The 20,346-nt window shown below is 37.8% G+C and overlaps 1 protein-coding gene across 3 annotated transcripts in view; it reads left to right on the forward strand.

Annotated features, from left to right (window-relative positions):
* glra2 (glycine receptor, alpha 2) overlaps positions 1 to 20,346 on the forward strand; it is a 225,233-nt gene that overhangs the window by 51,291 nt on the left and 153,596 nt on the right. For all 3 annotated transcript variants that reach the window (XM_028800850.2, XM_028800851.2, XM_051927231.1), the window contains one exon: positions 19,260 to 19,483. In XM_028800850.2, coding sequence (XP_028656683.1) covers positions 19,260 to 19,483 — 224 coding nt within the window. The remainder of the gene's footprint in view (positions 1 to 19,259; positions 19,484 to 20,346) is intronic.

A 20,346-nucleotide genomic window follows, 5' to 3' on the forward strand; every position in this document is an offset into this window, starting at 1 on the left:
TATATCTAAAAAAGAGCTAAATATATTTGACCTTGTGGTGGTCTATTTTAATAACACTTTCAAAACAGGTATACAGCTGCTTTATATTTGTCAGAATGTAATCATTTTAAAGCAAATAGCATAAAAAGTCTAATTCCAATCGATGGTTGCATCAGTTCAGATTGTATCAAACAAACAAAGGCAGAGAGAACTCTGGACAAGGTACTAGTCCATTTCATGGTTGACTTATGTACATGTCCACACGGCACCAACTAAACTAAAGGCCATGTCACATTACACTGCCTTTCCAATGATTTTCAGTTAGAGTCTTCATTTACAAAATCTTGGTGAGGTGGAAACAGTTGGGAGGGCTCTCCCATGAAGGTCAGTCACATAATGTAACATTCTCAGCGATTCACTCCAATTTGTCTTTAGTCACAGAGGCAGACTTGTATGCATGAGAGTTGACAACCCACGAATGCTCATCCAGAATTATCTATCTTACTAAACCACAGTTAATTTATGCACGGCGGACGCACCGAGGCGCATGCGCACTGCGACCTTGGCACCTGCCCCAGAGTCCAGAGTCAAATGCATGCATGTGCACTGCGGCCTTGGCGCCCGCCCCAGAGTCCAGAGTCAAACGCAGCGGCTTCCCAAAACGCGGCGGCTTCCCAGAGTCAGTAGGTGGCGCCCAGACAACACAACCTGTGAGCACCCAAACAACACAACCTGTACAGTCATGGATACAAACAATGAACGAAGGTGCCCACACAAAGAAACCGCTTTAGTTCAAATAGGGTTATTGAATTAAATGGAAACTTTACCATGCCTACGACCGGACGCGACCGCCCACACCACCGCATATACCCTCCATGATATGTCATCACACAGTGGCTTCCCACCGAGCCGCATATTGCACCGCAGCGCACGCCCCAGAGTCAAACGCAGCGGCTTCCCAGAGTCAGTAGGTGGCGCCCAAACAACACAACCTGTTCACTACACTTGCTCTAATCCATTGTGCCAGTAATATCGATCAAATAACGGTCACAGACTCAAATCCAGCGGCTTCCCCGACTCAGTGGCTGGCACACTAACACCACAACCTGTAAACTACACGTGCTGTGCTCCACTCTGCCAGCAGTCAGTGTCAGCAAAGGCAACAGAATCACGTCTCCACAAAACAAAACCGCTTTAGTACAGATATGCTTATTGAATTAAATGACATTTCCCCAGATGCACCCACCCTCCATGATATGTCATCCATCCAAATATCGGACGGAACAGAAACTGATTGCCATTCTTGGATTTCCGATTCGCTAGCAAATCGCGGGCTTACTTGTAATGCATATAATGAAGAGATAAGGAATAAAAAACATGCCTGTTTTGGTCCACACAAACAGAAGAGAATCTTGTCTGTCAAACGTTGCGTGTTTGGAAAAATCAAAGAAATGTCAGAGACTGTGGCTGAACGTACCATACCTAACCCTTCATGGAGCATCGGGTATGTCAGGCAGCAGACTATTGGCTGTCACAAAAAGCGACAAGCACAAATATGCTAGAAGATCATAAAAGTTGACATGCCACCAATTTTCAGTTGTGTAAATTGACATAGTCTGGCGACAAGATCAGCATTGCGTAATGTGATATCAGTTTAACCTGCATATATCTTGGAATGCTGAAGGAAAACCAGAGTACCCGATAGACAACCCATGAAAACTCAACATGGACAAAAAGCAGGCTCTGGACTTGAATCCAGGATCCTAAGACCCTTACGCAGCAGTACATTGTGCCACCATGTCTCCTGGAATAAGTAGCTTTCTATTTCAATTGTAAACCAGCTTACTCGTGATTTTCATTACGTCCAGCCGGTTATCCTATAGTTGACTACAGGTAGTACAGACATTTATGTTTTCCTAGCTTATTTCTGTAAATAAATATTTCAATTATTTAGTCTTCTTATTTATCTATTTCTTCATTGAAAAGTTTATTTTTAAGGTGAGCAAGTCCATTCCTCAAATTACTGAAGTGGAGGTGTCAAAACATTGATGAAATAACAGGAAGTGACCCAGTATATCTTTAATGTTGTAGTAATTCAGTGCCAGTGACTTATGACAGGTACCTCTGCTACAGGCCCTGACCTTCTTTTTTGGCTTGCTGTTGTTGATTAGTAGGCCAGCCCATGCCAACTCTTCCTTCTGTCCTTGAGGACTTTTATGTTTCTTCCAAGGAGGTCCACGTCATCCATATACACTGTATAATATAGGCTGCGATTTAACAGTGTGCCACCTCCAACGATGACAATACTCCTTATAACTCTCTATCTCTCGAGGGTCAATTTGAACAGGAGGCAAGAAAACACCAAACACTCTACACCAAAACTTTAACTGTGGAACTACCCAGAATTATTCACACCAGTCTCGCCAGCTTCCTGGGCACCCCCAGGTGATGATAATGGGTGTTGACATTGTGCTCAAGGAAGCTTAAAATGTGTAAAACATCCTAAAGACTTAAAGTCAGCATTTTGGCCCAGTCACAATAATTTCCCAATACTGTTTAATTTATAATTTAATTTATATCGAGTGAGGGAAGAATGGAGCGTGAGATTGACAGGCGGATCGGTGCTGCGTCCGCAGTGATGTGGGCTCTGCATCAGTCTGTCGTGGTGAAAAAGGAGCTGAGCCGTAAGGCAAAGCTCTCAATTTACCAGTCGATCTATGTTCCTACCCTCACCTATGGTCATGAGCTGTGGGTAGTGACCGAAAGAACGAGATTGCGAATACAAGCGGCTGAAATGAGTTTCCTCCACAGGGTGTCTGGGCTCTCCCTTAAAGATAGGGTGAGAAGCTCAGTCATCCGGGAGGGGCTCAGAGTAGAGCCGCTGCTCCTCCGCATCAAGAGGAGTCAGATGAGGTGGCTCGGGCATCTGATCAGGATGCCTTCAGGACACCTCCCTGGTGAGGTGTTCTGGGCACGTCTAATCGGGAGGAGGCCCCAGGGAAGACCCAGGACATGCTGGAGGGACTATGTCTCTTGGCTGGCCTGGGAACGCCTTGGGATTCTCCCGGAAGAGCTAGAAGAAGTGGCCGGGGAGAGGGAAGTCTGGGCATCTCTGCTCAAGCTGCTGCCCCCATGACCCGACCTTGGATAAACGGAAGAGGATGGATGGATGGATGGATGTTTAATTTATAGCAGGGGTCCTTAGGTTATGCTCTGGAGGGCCACATTGGATGCAGGGTTTTGTTACAACCCAGTTTCTTAACTAAAAGACAATTATTACTCCTGACACAAACCGTAATAATAATAATACATTTTATTTATATACTGTAGCACATTTCCCATATGTTTGTTCTTTATTTTATTTAACAAGTTTGTTACGATTCTGAACCCTTAATTGCATCATTTAGACTTAGACAGCTACAGTCAGTGTTTTTAATTGCTTCTTAATTTCTTAATCAACTGACAATTTACAATGAGATCGATGTCAAACAAACCAGCAGTTCATCATCTAACCCGATCACATTTACATTTCAGTGTGCTCAACATGAAGTTTCTGTTTTAAAAGAAGAAAGACTGAAAATCACTAATATGCTCCAGTCCACAAATCATTTGGATGGAATTTTCAAAAAAGTTACATTTACAATATACTGTAAGAATGACTTGACGTGGCAGGGTGAAAAGAGAAACAAGCCACAGAATTAAATAAAAAGTTCAGTTATCGACGAGGAATTAAGAAAGTAGGTTAAATAAAAACCTGCAGCCATAGCTGCTCTCCTTTACTGAATTTGAGGAACCCTGACCCGCGATATACAACGGAATGTTAAAAATATATATATGAATGTGGTATTGGGCTATTTAAATTGCTTTACAGAAATATATTCATAAAATAAAGAATGTTGGCATGTAGACAAAGACCTTTATAATGGAACAATTTTGCCTTTTTCAAACTGCATTTCAGCAGCTGCTTTACATGTAAGTATATTAGATGGGCAATAATCACTATAAAGTGTTAGCAATAAGGCATGAACAATTATCAGTTCTTTTTATGAAATACATTTGGAATTGGCTACTTTCTAGAAAGAGGCTTCTGTGTACCAATAAGGAGTTGGCTTATCATGGACTACTGGTCTAGTGCATAAGTCCTAAGTCTTTGTGGTGTCATGGCCCTCTTTCTCCCATGTAAGTGCCCCCCTTGGTTAATTGAGTGTGATTCTCAGACCTGAATTGCAGTGTTCACAACTGAGATTCATGGCACCGCAGAGATGCTTTGAAATAATTTCTTCATTTGATTAAGCAAAATATGTTAGATTATTCAGGGTCTCTGTGTTTTTGATTGAGATTTTGTGTGCAATTAATAATTGGCATCCTGTTGTAATCATTTTCAACACTGTTGTGGAGTTTCACAGGCTTTTGTCTCTTTCTCTTGAGCCATCTGCCTGCTTGCACATATTTTCATTTCTTCTGATGCAGTTGTATGATGTAATTTACCTGCTGCTGTGTCACCTTCATGTCTGCTGTGTTATTCTTCATTAGTACTTGGGCAATTCTACTATGAAACTAATGAGACTTAAGCTTCTACTATCTACTGTATGAGATTTAAAAATAATATGAATAATATAGTGTGATTCAATACAAAATAATAGTTAAAATTAAACTTAAAATATTATTAAGGTAGGCTAGACATAAAAGAAAAAATATTCAAACTAAGGCTGTTTCGTTCTAAATATATTTAACTAGCGGGCTCTGCCCCCTGCTCACTTCACTCGCCCAACCCCGGGTTTGGTTTACCAGATATACAATTTAAAGAGATTATTATTTTCATGGGAATTGTTACATATGCATTATTTTCACTTTTACATTAAAACATTTGTAAAAACAATGTTTAGAATTAACTTTTCTTCAAGGTCACATTGAATTTTGATTCCATGTTTGGACTTACATTGTGACAACGCAACTTATAACTGCACTGTGAGTAAATATTGTTTCTTTCTCTCTAATAAATATAACGACTTTCTCGAATGTTTGTCCATGCACTTTCTTCTTCGCTTAGTCGTTGACGTGTCATCTTGAACATATATACTTATTGTCCTGATAAAATTTATAAGAGCTGAGAGCGCAGGAAGCATGTCTGACAAAAGCATTCACAGGACTGAGGTTAGATGACCGTGGTCTTGTTTGAAAATAGTTGTAAGTAGGGCGTGATTTGAAAGACTCTCATGGGACTTCATACCGCAACAATGTATTTGGAATCTTTTAATTCTCTCTGGCAACACGAATTAGACGATCTACAAGTCTCCGACTTAAAGTTTAAATCTGAACAATATATTCAATCTCTTTTCGCTGTTCCATTATTTCACCGAGTAATAATTTCAGTTTGTTTAATGCAATCTTTCCTATCCTTTTTTTGAGACTTTGCAATTTTTGTACTTCCATTATCACTAATGTGCTCTGCATGTGCATCGCGCCAACATTTTTTAATTCTTTACGATGTTCTACTTTGTCATCTACTCTTTGTCCTTTATTTCTGGCCCCAGGCGTAGTTAAATCTTTCTTGCGGGTCGTATTACACTCCTCACGTTGTGAAGTGGGGGCTGAACGCACGCTAAGGAGATGCGTTCGGATCCTCTGCTGGCTTGCTACATGTTCTGCTTGTCGTGCTGCGCATCAATCATTTAAAAGCCTGTACAGCAGCTGTCCTTTTGTCTAGCGAGATGTCAAAGTGTCTCATCTCCCTCATCTCCCTCCCAAGATTTTTTTTTTATAATAGAAAGATATAAAATAATTATATGCAATTAGAAACACTATTTACATTTATGACATTCAGTAAAATTTGTATTAAAATCATTTATCTTAGCTGTTAGCTCTAATCATAATAATGAAAGGATATTTTTTTGTTTGTGTTTATTGTAAAGGACAGCATTTTGTTAACTTTTATTTATAGGAATAATCTTAAAAAACCTTAAAATCTAGGGATCTGCACTGGCAATCGTTAGGTTGCCGGTTCGAATCCCATAAATGCCAAAAGCGACTCTGCTCTGTTGGGCCCTTGAGCAAGGCCCTTAACCTGCAATTGCTGAGCGCTTTGAGTAGTGAGAAAAGCGCTATATAAATGCAAAGAATTATTATTATTATTAAAATATACTAAGCATATAATACCATTACAAAAAATAATAACAATTTTCCCTATGTACAATTAAAATACAGTAAAAAATCAAAGTTAATAAAAATATCTTCTTTGGTAGATGCAAACTGTAGATGATGTGTCATAACAATAAAGGAGAGCCGCTGAAAAGGCAATCACTTTACCATTCAATGTGACAGCACTTGTGATAGCAGTCAAGACAAAAATTTTTTTCAATAATGTATTCATAAGGACACAATATTTTGATTACCCCTACTCAAAAATAAATGTAAGGTAAGTAAGGTAAGTAATAAAGATAGAATAGTGTTAGATTAGCCTATTGCTTTCATGTACAGCGGTTACCCAGACCTAGTTGCTGGTTGTGAAGGACCCCATAACAGTTCACACTTCGAAGACCCCAAAAATGTAGGTCTGCCAAAGGTTACATTTGTTCTCCTGGTATGCTTTGCTGCAGCTTCTCTTTCTAATGTTGTTGTTCACTGTTCAGACGACTCATTTTGTCGAACTTGATTCAATCTCTCTGCAGTGTTTTGTAGTGTATGTTTATTCATATTTGTAGTCCTAGGGTGTTGTACCATGTTAGCCATTATGGATGTAATGAGAACTCAAGCAAAATGACACCTTTGATTGGCTAACTGAACTGACTACGATATGCAAGCTGTCGAGGCAACTCAGGCCTCTTCTGAATTACATTACATCTTGCCTGATGAGACCAGCTACAGTATGTTATATGGTTTGGAGATGGTGGCACTGATGAAAAGACAGGAGGCAGAGCTGGAGGTGGCGGAGTTGAAGATGCTACAATTTTTGCTCAGAGTAACAAGAGTAGACAGGTTTAGGAATGAGTAATTAGAGGGACAACACAGGCATGACAGTTTGGTGACCAAGTGAAGGAGGCTAGACTGAGATGGTTTGGGAACATGCAAATTAGAGATGAGGGGTTCATCGAGAAAAGAATGTTGAGGATGGAACCGCCAGGCAAGAGCAAAAGAGGAAGGCCAAAGAGGAGGTTTATGGATGTGGTGAGAGAGGACATGAAGGCACTTGGCGTGGCAGAAAATGATCTAAAAAACAGGGATAGATGGAGACGGACGATCCACTGTTGTTTGAGGGGCCTGAGTTGCCTCGAAAGCTCGCATATTGTAATCTTTTTATTTAGCCAATAAAAGGTTTCATTTTGCTTGACTTCTCATTTAATTCATATTTGATATCATTCATTGCTTAAACATTTTTGAAAATTTGTTTAGATAGATAGATAGATAGATAGATAGATAGATAGATAGATAGATAGATAGATAGATAGATAGATAGATAGATAGATAGATAGATAGATAGATAGATAGATAGATAGATAGATAGATAGATAGATACTTTATTAATCCCAATGGGAAATTCACAAATTTAGGGTGCAAATTTGAGAGTTCTTTTCCTTAAATTTCAGCAAAACTAGTTTAACCTAAAAGCATGCTTTCTTTGCTTGTAGCTAAGCCGCTGTCATCTGAAAGCAAGCTTCTTTTAGTTCTAGCTTACTAGACTTACAGAAATCAGCTTATGTTATATACTGTAGGTTCTGTATGAGATATTAGAAAGCATTCCTTTAAAATTTGAATAAACTGGAATACTAAATACAAAAAATAATACACATTTGAATTTTTCTTCATAGGATTTAATTTACAGACTGTTTGAAAACTAAAAAAAAATATTGTGAATGAACAGCATTTATAAAATTATTTCCTATAAAAGTTAGGCTAGGTGATATTAAAGTAATGATATATTATCTTCAAAATGGTAAGCAGATTTGTAGGCAGCAGCCTGCAGCATGGTGCTGATAGGGCGGTGTCGGACAAAGGTGTGGCTAAAGCTCCATGGTGGGTGTGGTCTGTTTGCCAGGGTTCTGTACTTGTGTCACATTCACTGCAAAGTAAAGAAGCAGTGGATCTGAAGACAGCATTTGTCTAGACATTACAATAAATCAAGCGTATGCTGAATTCAAATATGTACTACACAGTACAACATACCTTTAGTCGAAGTTCTGTATTAAAAGAGTGATAATGCTGATATCCCATGTGTGCAAAGATTACCAAGAAGTCTCAAAGCTGCAATTGCTGCCAAAGAGGCTTCTACAAAGTACTGTATGAAGGGTATGAAAACTTGTATAAATGGGAGATTTCACTTTTAGATTTTTAATAAGTCTGCAAACCTTTCTGAAAACATGTTTTCGCTTTGTCATTATGGGTTATTGAGTGTAGACTGACGTGCAAAAATTGCAAATGTATCCATTTAAAATAAAATCTTCAATGAATGAACTGAGCAGAAAGAGACAGGGTGTGAATACTTTCTGAAAACATTGTATGCTTTTTGAAGCAGCCCCGGACCAGGCAGTGCTAAGCTTTAGTGTGCCCAGTTCACAACCCAATAAGACCAGCAAAGAGCACACTCCCACTGATACTCATACAATTTTTCATATAAAGTAACAGTGCAATGATGATACATAGAGGCTAATTTAAACACACCAATAAGCACATGTGTGTATGCAGCATAGCAAAGTAGCTGAAGAAAACCCACATAGTGACTGGAATGGTAATGAATTCCATGGCAACAGCCCTGACGATTTCACCATTATGATGCCTCACACTTATTTATTTACTACTTTGTGATTCAATTCAGAATATAAAAAAGCCCACAAGATACTCCATGCAAATGAGCAGAGTCACTCAGAGACAGACATCTAGACCTGGCCAGGATCTGAACCATAAATTAAGCCTTATCCTCTAAGACACAGAGCTTGCTTTACTCACAGAAAGCTGCAAGGAATATTTTGATCAAACACCAGTGTGCAAGTGTAGAATCACAAAAATGACATTTGTTAAAAGTCCTCTGCTTCTTCTTTTCCAAAAAACTGAAATGGAGATGTTGCTGGAAGCTGAAGCCAGCTTTTGCATCTCTTTTGCATGTTGTCCTTTGTTGGTTTTTGGCATCCTCTGCCAAACATTCAATCTGCACTCATCCGTTTTGTCAGAGTAGCAGCCAATAATATACATGTGGAAAGGAGACAAGAATAACAATGGTACCAAGTCTGGTGAAGGGCCAGGCTTCATCCTGTCCAATTCCTCTGGGCTGGCAGTGCCAGGTGCCTTTTTGTTAACTCCTTCCACCAACTACTATACTGATTCATGACTAAACTAGTTGCCCACTACAATTAAAATTCCCCATGATAAATTAACACTTAAATTGTACATACTCTTTGAAAACACTTTTTCCTAATTTTACACCGACATCGTAAAAGTTCACATACACCCTAACCACTTTGTTGTGTACCATTATGGTTTTGTAATAATAATAATACATTTTATTTATTTGTAGGCGCCTTTCTCAACACTCAAGGACACCGAACAATAGATAAAACACAGATTATAAACAATACTAAAATACACAAATTAAAATCAGATGGAGCAATTGTGATCAAAGAGAAAAAGCAGTCTTAAACAAATGAGTTTTAAGTTTAGATTTGAAAAGTGAAAATGATTCAATATTTCTAAGCTCAGATGGTAGTGAGTTCCAAAGCTGGGGAGCAGAGCAACTGAATGCTCTGCTCCTCTTAGTGGTAAAATGGACGAAGGTGACAGTCAAGTGGATGGGGGAAGAGGATCTAAGGGTACGGGAGGGAATGGCAACATGGAGGAGGTCAGACAGATATGGAGGGGCGAGGTTGTGGATAGCCTTAAAAGTTAACAGAAGAATTTTGAATTGAATGCGGAACTGAACTGGAAGCCAATGAAGCTGCTGCAAAACGGGAGTGATATGGTGAATAGAGGGGGTTCTAGTAATGATGTGGGCAGCTGAATTCTGGACCATTTGAAGCTTATAAAGAGATTTGCAAGAAAAACCAAAGAAAAGGGAATTGCAATAATCCAGACGAGAAGTGACAAGACTATGAACGAGGATAGCAGTGGTGTGGGGAGTGAGGGAGGGGCGAATACGATTAATGTTACGCAAGATGGAAATATGCAGACCGGGAGATGTTATTGATGTGGGACTGAAAGGATAAAGTATTGTCAAAGATGACACCCAGACTCTTAACCTGTGGGGAAGGGGAGACAGAGGAATTATCAATAACAAATAAAAATGATCAGTTTTGGATAATGTCGATTTTGTACCAATGAGGAGAACCTCAGTTTTGTCACTATTTAATTTAAGAAAATTTGAAGAAAACCAGGATTTGATTTCTGCTATGCAATCAGTAAGTGATGAGGGTGGAAAGGAAGCAGTAGGCTTGCTAGTGAGATAGAGCTGGGTGTCATCAGCATAACAGTGGAAGCTAATGTTATATTTAAGAAAGATATTGCCAAGGGGAAGGAGGTAAATAATGAAAAGGAGGGGCCCAAGGACAGAGCCCTGGGGCACACCTGAAGTAACAGCAGTGGGTTGGGATGTGAAAGTTTTAAGCTGAACAAACTGAGTGTGGCATGAGAGGTAGGATCTGAACCAATCTAGTGGAGTGTGGGTAATGCCAATCAAGGATAATCTATTGAGAACCAGACTGGAACTGTTCATATAGATTATTTTGAGATAAATGAGAATGAAGTTGAATAGCCACTATTTTTTCAAGAATTTTGGAAATGAAGGCTAGATTAGAAATAGGACGAAAATTACTGAAATTAGTCGGATCGGCACCAGGATTTTTCAGTATTGGGGTTATTGCAGCAGTTTTAAAAGATGAAGGAACAGTACCAGTAGTGAGAGAAGAGTGGATTATAGCAGAAATAAGAGGGACCAGAGAGGGGAGGCAGGCTTTGACCAGAACTGTAGGGAGGGGATCCAGTTAATAGGTGGATGGCTTAGACTTACAGACGAGATCTGTGATTTCTGAGAAAGTAGGAAGCTGAAAAGAGGAAAATGAGCGAGTTGGTGGGTGAAATTCAAATGAAGTACTGGAGGAATCCGTACAGAGAGACTGGTGAATCTTCTGGATTTTTTCATTAAAAAAGGACATAAGGGAATTGCAAAAATCAGTTGAGTAAAGGTGAGAAGGTAAAGAATCCGGGAGTTGTGTGATATTATTAAGCAGTGAAAACAATGACTTGGTTTTGCCTTCATTGGAAGAAATAATGTGAGTATAATAGTTAGATTTAGTTTGGGCAATACAGTCCTTGTAATAAAATATATGGTTTTTGTACATCTCTTTGTGAACAAAGAGTCCAGTTTTTTTTTTGCAACCATTCAAGCTGCCGGCCTTTGGCTTTCAAAAGCTGAAGTTCAGGCGTGAACCAGGGAGAAGAAAAGGAGATGCAAATGATATCAACAAATAAGGCATATCTGAAAACAAAACACTGTTACCTGATCTCAAGATTTCAAGAAGTGGCTCCAGCATACATCGGAATTATGTTAAAACAAATTTACATTCATTTGGCCCACTAATACCGACAGCTTTTATTATATAATGTAAAATAGCTTTGACAAGGCATACGCTGATTATTTCTTCTAAGATGTTAAACTGATTGTAACATTTACATCAGCTTGCTACTGATATCAGGATACAAACCAAAAGTGGAGACCTTAATAATGTGTAATGTCAGAAAGGCTTTTAGAGAATGCTGCTTGCTTCTGTTAATAGTGTTTAATTTTAGATCAATCTTCATTTGTCCTTGAAATAGTGAATATTGTCAGGGAAGAGGCACACTCAGCGAGATTAATAGTGGACAATAATCTTTGTTTTACGAGCAGCCAAGGTTATTTCAGATAAAAGGCATTATTGTACTGAAGGCACTATGGCAATTTAAATTAAGAGCATATCCACTATGTCATCGAAATGTGCTCCCGATGTCTGGATCACGTCCTGGCACACTCATTTTGTAATGTTCAGTTACCCTGCTCTAAAGGCTGCACCTCAAAACTCTCCCTGGGTTCTTTACAAAATTATGCCGTTTCACTTACTGCATTAAAAGGGCAAGCTCAGTTATCGGACACACTGTGGACCCTGACAGTTGCTGCACATCCTCTCTCTGACACACTAACACGGAGGACTTTCAGCTAACAAATTATTCAGCAGAAGTGTGTCAAGAAACATTACAGGAGTTCCTTTATACCAACAGCAATACTCCTGCATAATGTCTTGTAGTGACTGGGACTGCCAGGTCAGGCATTTTCTTTCTTTTTTTGTAATTCTGGTGTTTATATGTGTGTGTGGGGGGGGGGGGGGGGGGGGGGGGGGTATTTATTATAATATTTATTTATTAAGCTTCTTCTAAAAACAAAATTTCAACCTGGAGATAAATAAAGTATTGTCGATCGATCTACAAGAAGAAAAAGAACCAAATAAAACACTACATTGTCTCAAACATAGTAAGAATAATAAATATGTTTAAGAATAATAAATATGTTTAAATAATACAAAAGCCTATCTGATTAAAATGACAAACAAAAATCAATTAAAGGCCAGCCTGCCATCATATTTACACCCGCTGCATGTGCAGCACATATAAAAAGACAACAGAAAAGACTTAATGTAAGTATTTAAAAACAATATACCCCATTGTTTTATTCATACACCGGGTAAACAGGGTAATAAGTACATTTAAAAATAACTTTTTATGTAATCTAAACATAAACACATGCTTTACTTATCTCTCCTTAGTCAAGCTTAGCATGAAGTCAGAAGACTCCTTGGAGTCTTAAGTAGGCCGACATCGTGAAATTACAATATGCGCTTTGGTTTGTAAGAAACACTGTGGTTTGATACATTCAGATAATCCATTTAAGGCATTATATGTAAGAAGGGGGATTTTGAAATCAGCTCCAAACTTATCTAATGCAAGGACTTGAGAATTGGAGTTATGTCTTCATACTTTCTAGTTCTTGTAGCAGTATTTTGAATTAACTGAAATTTGCATAAAGAACAATTTGAATAGCTAATAAGTAACTCATTGCTGTAGTCAATCTTAGTAGAAATAAATGCATTAATTAAGTTTTTAGTTCCCTTCATATCTAGAAAATGTTTTAATTTTTCAACATTTTTTAAATGGAAAAAACATTTATTGTATGGTTTTGAGATTTTTGTTTTAAACAACATGCTAGTGTCAAAGAAAACACATAAGCTGCACAAGGAACATGAGCTGAAGCAAACTGTGGTTAAGGACAAATTAACCAAGAAATGTCGAGAACAGTTTCTGTATTATAATTTAACAGCAGCAAATATTTTATTTGTGTTTTTCGTTCCAATAAATATATCTTTGGACAAAACATGAGCAATGAAGGCATTTTCATTAAAAAGGATATATAGATAAGGTGATTTTTGAGAAAAGAAATAATTTCAAAATCATTAAAATCATGAAAAAAAAATAGTTTGTTTCAGAAAGTGGATTGATGTAGGTTCTGGGTGTATCTGGTAAAGCCTCTGTGTTTGGACATGCTATCTGCTATGATAGATGGTGACCTCTGACATATCTAATGAAGAACTGTGCAATGGCTCCTCACCTAAGCAATGGTCCCCAGAGGGTGTTGAATGGACTGCAGTAGGCATTCCAAAAATATCTCATGAAATGTTATTGAGGAAAGACCCCCTTGTGTGTTGTTGAATTGACAAACTTCACCAAACAAGTAGCAGATTTAACTGGCTATCATAGGCAATGACTCCCCACACTATGACATGCTGTTCTGGTCCTTTGAAAATGTTATCCAAATTGATACCTACTGTCTTTGACATCTCCGTATGCAAAGCAAGTGGTCATCAGGCCCAATGGCGAAGATGACCTAACTCTAGCCCAAGATATCCACACTACTACAGTGGGCAAAGGTAAATGTCACAGTGGACATGATAGACCTTCACCTCTGTGAGTCATCATTTTATGCTCTAAGCAGTTACTAGAAATGAATTAAACGATTCATACAAAATAAATTCACAGTGAAATTTGGTTTATATGCTTTATAAAAAAATTGCAAAATAAATTCCTGATGAACTTTTGTCCTATTGATGCAAGACGAATACCTGAATCTGTTTACATGCATTAATTCTGCATGTGCCTGCCTATTATTCAGTATTTACATAAAGATCTGTAGTGAAAAACAAATCACCAGACTCATTTCCTGTCACGTGTAGACATTTTGTTGAGCAACCAAACATGTTCTTCTAGTGCAGGGGTCCTCAATCACAGTCCTGGGGCATCATGCATAACGCTGTGTGTAGAATTCACACTATAACATAACGTAAGCACAAAAGCCGAAATTTGCTTACGCACAGAAAAATCCAGATGCAGGAATTTGTGCATTAGCCAACTTCTGCGTTCTTCCGCTACATAAATCCCGCTCAGCGTGGAAATAAACGCACGTGCACGCGCCTGCTGTCCCGCCCCAACTCCTCCCAGAATTATGCCTCTTTTAATATGCAAATCAATATAAATAGCCCTTAAGCCCAGCGTTCTGTGAAAAGGCAATGGCAAAAGTATGAGGAAAAATAGAAGAATTTCAGTGAATACTAAATGGAGGCAAAGAAAAACGTACTATTTGTTGGTTTAAACAGTTATATAAGCAACAAAAGGAAGTTGATTGAGTGACATAGCGTGTCAGAGAAACTCGAAAGCTCAAGTTCACAAAGTCGCACAGTGCCCGAAATAAAAAAGTTGTCACATATCAAAGTCGGCGTGAAAAGGCGACTCGTAGCCCACCATCTGTGTGTCATATGAAAGCTTATTAGGGTACAGTGAAAAAAAAGGCACACAGTGTGAAAAAAGCACGAAATGTCAACTTTAATCTTGAAATTTCCACTTTAATCACGTAGTTAATTTTGTTATTAAAGTAGAACATCATAAACTTCATCTTAAAATCGTTTAATTTACTAGTTTTTCAAAATTGTGATCCCATTGTAACTAAAGTAGCACGTTAAATGCTTTGTTTTGTATTTGATCTTATATATGCTCTATGTGCCTGAATCACTACATGCTCTTCCTCCGACATGACACAGAATCCATTACGTTCGTAATATTACAGCTCTCTGAGTAATTAAAATACTGAGAAGTATACGTGATATCATTTTCATGATATTATGAGTTAAAGCATGTTATTAAACATGGGAACACGGTGGTGCAGTGATTGTTCATGTCTTACAGCAAGATGCTTGCTGCGCCATGCGCGACCTTCAATGAAATGCTTTATTACAGAAGTACTGTCTTTTTCAAACGTACTAAACCCCAATTCCTGTCATTACTTTTCTTTCTCCAAATACCCAATCGCCACACAATCAGCTCTGTAATAGACATTAAGCCATCTGTAAGCTTAGAACACCGATTCTTCAAAACGTTTAAGGAACATCGGAATATCTTCGTAATGTTTAATTATTCTATCCATCTATCCTTCCAGTGTTGTGCCAGCCACAGCATGAAAACAGCGCGAGGCAGGAAGAATCGGTGAACGAAGCTCAAGCTCACTAGCGCTGCGGCACCGTGTAATTAAAGTTAAAGTTTTATCTGTATAATATAATCAACATATTCTGCTGCATTTCATCTTAAAAATGATATCGTCATCATATACGCACTTTATAAAGTGGCTCAGGATGTGTAATATTATAACTGTATCATAAGTACAATTACCTCACGGTAACTTGCAAGTACAAACAGTTCTACAAGGAGCACTTGAGCCACCGTCATGGATGTGGATCTAAGAAAGGATAACCACACAGGAACAGTAGCACTGCTTTGACGCTGGGTGCTGCCAGTGTGCAAAACCTAACGGAGAACTTGCGTACGACAGGGTATGAGGTACTGTGGAAAAGTGCGTGGCTTTGCGCCAAGTGTAGGTTTTATACATTGCGATTTGAACGTGGAAATGTTCTTACGCAACATTTCTGTGCATACGCATCGTTTATACATGAGGCCCCTGGAGGGCCGTAGTGGCTGCAGGTTTTTGTTCTAACCCGGTTGCTTAATTAGAAAGCAATTCTTGCCAATAATTTAATTTTATGGCTTGTTACTGCTTTAACTCTGCCATGTCAGGTCATTCTCATAGCTTATATATTTTCTAAGGATATCATCCAAATGATTTGAAGTCTAAAATGGATGAGTAATTCTCAGTCCTTCAGTTTTTTCCCAAGTATTTAATTAAACCCAATAGTGCATGATAAATACACACAGGTGTAAATGGTAACAAGCTAAATGGAGAAATGCTGGTCTCTTTTGTCATTTGCATGTTATTGCTAATTAGGAGCAATTAAAAACCAAGAATACAGCTGTTTAAGACAAAAATAAGCAATAAGAGTTCAAAATCTTAACAAACGAGACAACTAAAGTGAAGCAGAAGTGTTACTTGAGTAATAAGTGCTTCTTATTAAGCAATTGGGTTTAAGCAAAACCCTGTAGACACTGCGGCCCTCCAGGACTGTGATTGAGGACCCCTTTTCTAGTGCGATTCCCACTTTGTCACTTATGATGACAATCTTAGCAATCGCAACCCCAAAGATATACAAAAAACAGAAAGGAGATGTAAAGCTCCACAGCACATGGAGAGAACACATCCTGAACTCTTCTATAGGAGTAAAGAAACAGAAAAGGGCAGTTACAGGCTAATGGAGCACCAGGACTGGAATGGGCATATTGGCTTCCTGTGTAGTGATATTTTCATATTGAGAAAACAGAGTAAGGCTGACAATATGGTGTAGCATTTCACATTTTTTTTAAAAATGCACTGCATCTCCACAGTGAAGTGATTGAGAGGCACAAATAGAATTAATGTGACAGGTGTGCTAAAGATTACATTCATCACACAGCTGCGGAAAACAACACAGGACAAGTGGAAGGGCTTTAGAAAGAAATATTTGTAGTTTTCCATTCCAAAAAAACATTAAAACTCACCAAAACTTTTTTAGTGAGTTTGTCAAATGCAAAATCACCTGCAAAACTATCTTCTATGTCAGTTTCATGAGAACTTTATGCCAGTCCAGACTTGCCTGTTTCACTCATCACTAGCGTTTACTAATCTTATTAAAGCCCATTTCATAACTTCATTACCAACACACTCCCATTGCAACATCTCTACTGCTGAAATATGCCACAACATATCAGGCTGATCTCCCTGCCTAAAAACTCAACCCCTGTGAAACTCACTGAATGGTTTGCCTGACTGGGCATTGCCATTATGCTGTGGGGACTACTAACGCTCCATGGTTAAACAATAACATCCTGTCCAGTAATTTCCTTTTTTTGGGAAAACGAAAGTGCACCACTGCTTTTTTGGCTCAGAGTGTATATACTGTGTAGTTTGTTTCATCAGTTCTAAAAAGATACAAAATAATTTTAAGTCTATTCCACACAAAGATCAAAAAGTAAGACATACAGTAAATTATAAATGGGAGTAGAATCCCATACAGCTGCATCCAAGAACTGTTTTCCCAGACAGCTGTCTCAATTTTGTGTTTCCCCTTTGACTGCTATTATATAAAAGTTAATTAATTATATAAAATTTGTTTAGCCCACAAATTCTTGAATTATTAATTTCTTTATCATTACTGGACACCAGTGCAACAGCACTTATAATAAAGAATCATGCCATTTTCTAACATTCTCCTTAACTGGAAAGACTGAAGCTGCTTTTGCAAGTTGGTTCAGAAACTAATTGCTTTATACTGACTGAAAAGTAGGCCATCCAATGAGTGTGCACACATCTTCCAATCAGCCTTTGAACATCCAGCACAAGAGTGCGTCCCACCCAGTCAATAACAGGGAAGCGATGATGACATAGCCATTATGTAACAAACTTGAAACTGATCGATAAATTGATACATCGGTGAGTAAGTACAGTAAAATGGTATTTTGTGGCAACACCATTAGTCACCCTCATAGAAACTCAAAATGTGAAAAAATCCTTCAGTAAAATTGTGTTTTTTCTATAATATAATGTTTTCTTTTCTTCTGTTTTATATATATATACGGGGTGAGTCAAATTATGTTAACATTTGAATTGCAGAAACAATTTATTCACAAAACATACTTCATATGTGCAAGATGATTTATGGGAATGTCTCAACCTGTTCGCCATCATGTTCAACACATGTACCATATGTGGCACATAAATTGTCCACAAAAATTGTATATAAGTAGCAGTACCGTTAGTGTTAACATAATTTTGACTCACCCTGTATATATATATTTATACAATATATAATATATATACAAGTTGTAAAGAAGACCCTGTATAATTATAAAAGTTGTAATCACAAAATACATGCAACACGTTATAGATGTGTCTTCTCAAATGAGAGATCAAAACTAGTTCAAAGTTATATGAGTTCCAGGCAGGAAGGGGCAGGTCAAGGAGGGCAGACAATAGAAGTGACAACAGTGGCGGAATGGCCATCAATCTTACATTCTGCAAAGTGAGGAGACACAGAGGGACACAGACACATAGGGAACACAGCTGCAATCCCTGGTTCAATGTTTTATGATCATCACCAGAGATCTAAAGCTGCCTCCCATACACACATGCATGACAATATATGTATATACAGTCATGGTCAAAAGTTTTGAGAGTGACACAAATATAAATTTTCAGAAAGTTTGCTGCCACAGTTTTTATGATGGCAATTTGCATATACTCCAGAAAGTTATGAAGAGTGATCAGATGAATTGTAATTAATTGTAAACTCCCCCTTTGCCATGAAAATGAACTTAATCCCAAAAAATCCATTTCCACTGCATTTCAGCCCTGCCACAAAAGGACCTGCTGACATCAAAGTCATGAATAAAGAATGGTACCAAAACGTCTTCTGAGAGCAACTTCTTCCAACCATCCAAGAACAGTTTGGTGATGAACAATGCCTTTTCCCACATGACAGAGCACCGTGCCATCAGTATATCATAGAACCAAAATACTTGTGTAATTCTCAAAACTTTTGGCCAGGGCTATATATACATATTATATATATATATATATATATATATATATATATATATATATAATTTTATCAAATACTGTGACTAGTAATTTTTTATAATTTGTTATTTCTATAGTATAGGAAAAAATATTTGTAGGGAATAAAAGCAGTGGAAGAATGTGAAATGTAATGTTTTATGTGATTTATAAATATTATGAATTAACACCAAATGTTCATTTTTTTAAAAATATTAAACTTATATTCCGTTTGACATTTCTTCAGGACTACCGAGTGAATATATTTTTGAGACAACAGTGGAATGACCCACGGCTTGCCTACAGTGAATATCCTGATGATTCTTTGGACTTAGACCCATCTATGTTGGATTCTATATGGAAACCTGACTTGTTTTTTGCCAATGAGAAAGGTGCCAACTTTCATGATGTGACAACAGATAACAAACTTTTGAGGATTTTTAAAAATGGGAATGTCTTATACAGCATAAGGTAAGCTTCTGGTTTACTTTTATTGCATTTTAAGGAAATGTACAACAACATTTTATAAAGTATTGAATATAGCAGTCAACAGTTACATTCACAAACTAAAGATCATGGTTATCTTTGATATTGAATATGTTGTGCCTTTACTGTTAGACTGTTAAAGAGACTGAGTTAAGCAAAAAACTAAGCATATGCAATTGGTTGAATGAATGACCTGTATAAAATTTTATGAAAATGTCAGAACTACACATGTTTAAATCTTTATTGAAATATACAATGAGTATTTGTGAACTGTTCCGAAGGAGCAGGAGAATGTTGCTCAGGCTAGAGAACTCTGTTTTTGTCTGTTCTGATTGTTAGCGGTGTGACCTTCTCCAGGGATGCAGCAATAAAGATCCTGACATGTGTATATAAAACAGGCAACATTGTCTTTCGGCTGAGGAAGTAAAATGCTAAATGCAAGAGTGTCGGTCCAGTCCCTCTCCCTGACTTGTTGAGTTGTTTTAAGTGAGTCACCAAACTTAATGTGGTCTAATTCTTGACATTAACATGTTAGCAAAGTGTACTGCTTTACTTAAAGAGAATGTTTACATGGAATTCACTGTGGAAAGGTACTCTATAAATAAGGGCTGTGCACTTACATATTGTGGGGCTTTTCTGAATATAGTTTCTTTTATTTGTTTGCGTTATTTATTTAAATAAAGTTTTCAATGACTCTGGAACACTCTTTCAGCCTTTTATACACTTTTACGTGGCTTCTTTGGAAGGTGAGGGCAGGCAAGTGACCCTTGTACTAAAAATCTATCTGCATCCAGACTCAATTCTTTACACATAATAAACTCAGTAGGTTCCCCTCTCTGAGTTCTCCT

The sequence above is a fragment of the Erpetoichthys calabaricus genome, chromosome 4, assembly GCF_900747795.2.
Source record: "Erpetoichthys calabaricus chromosome 4, fErpCal1.3, whole genome shotgun sequence".
Taxonomy (NCBI): domain Eukaryota; kingdom Metazoa; phylum Chordata; class Cladistia; order Polypteriformes; family Polypteridae; genus Erpetoichthys; species Erpetoichthys calabaricus.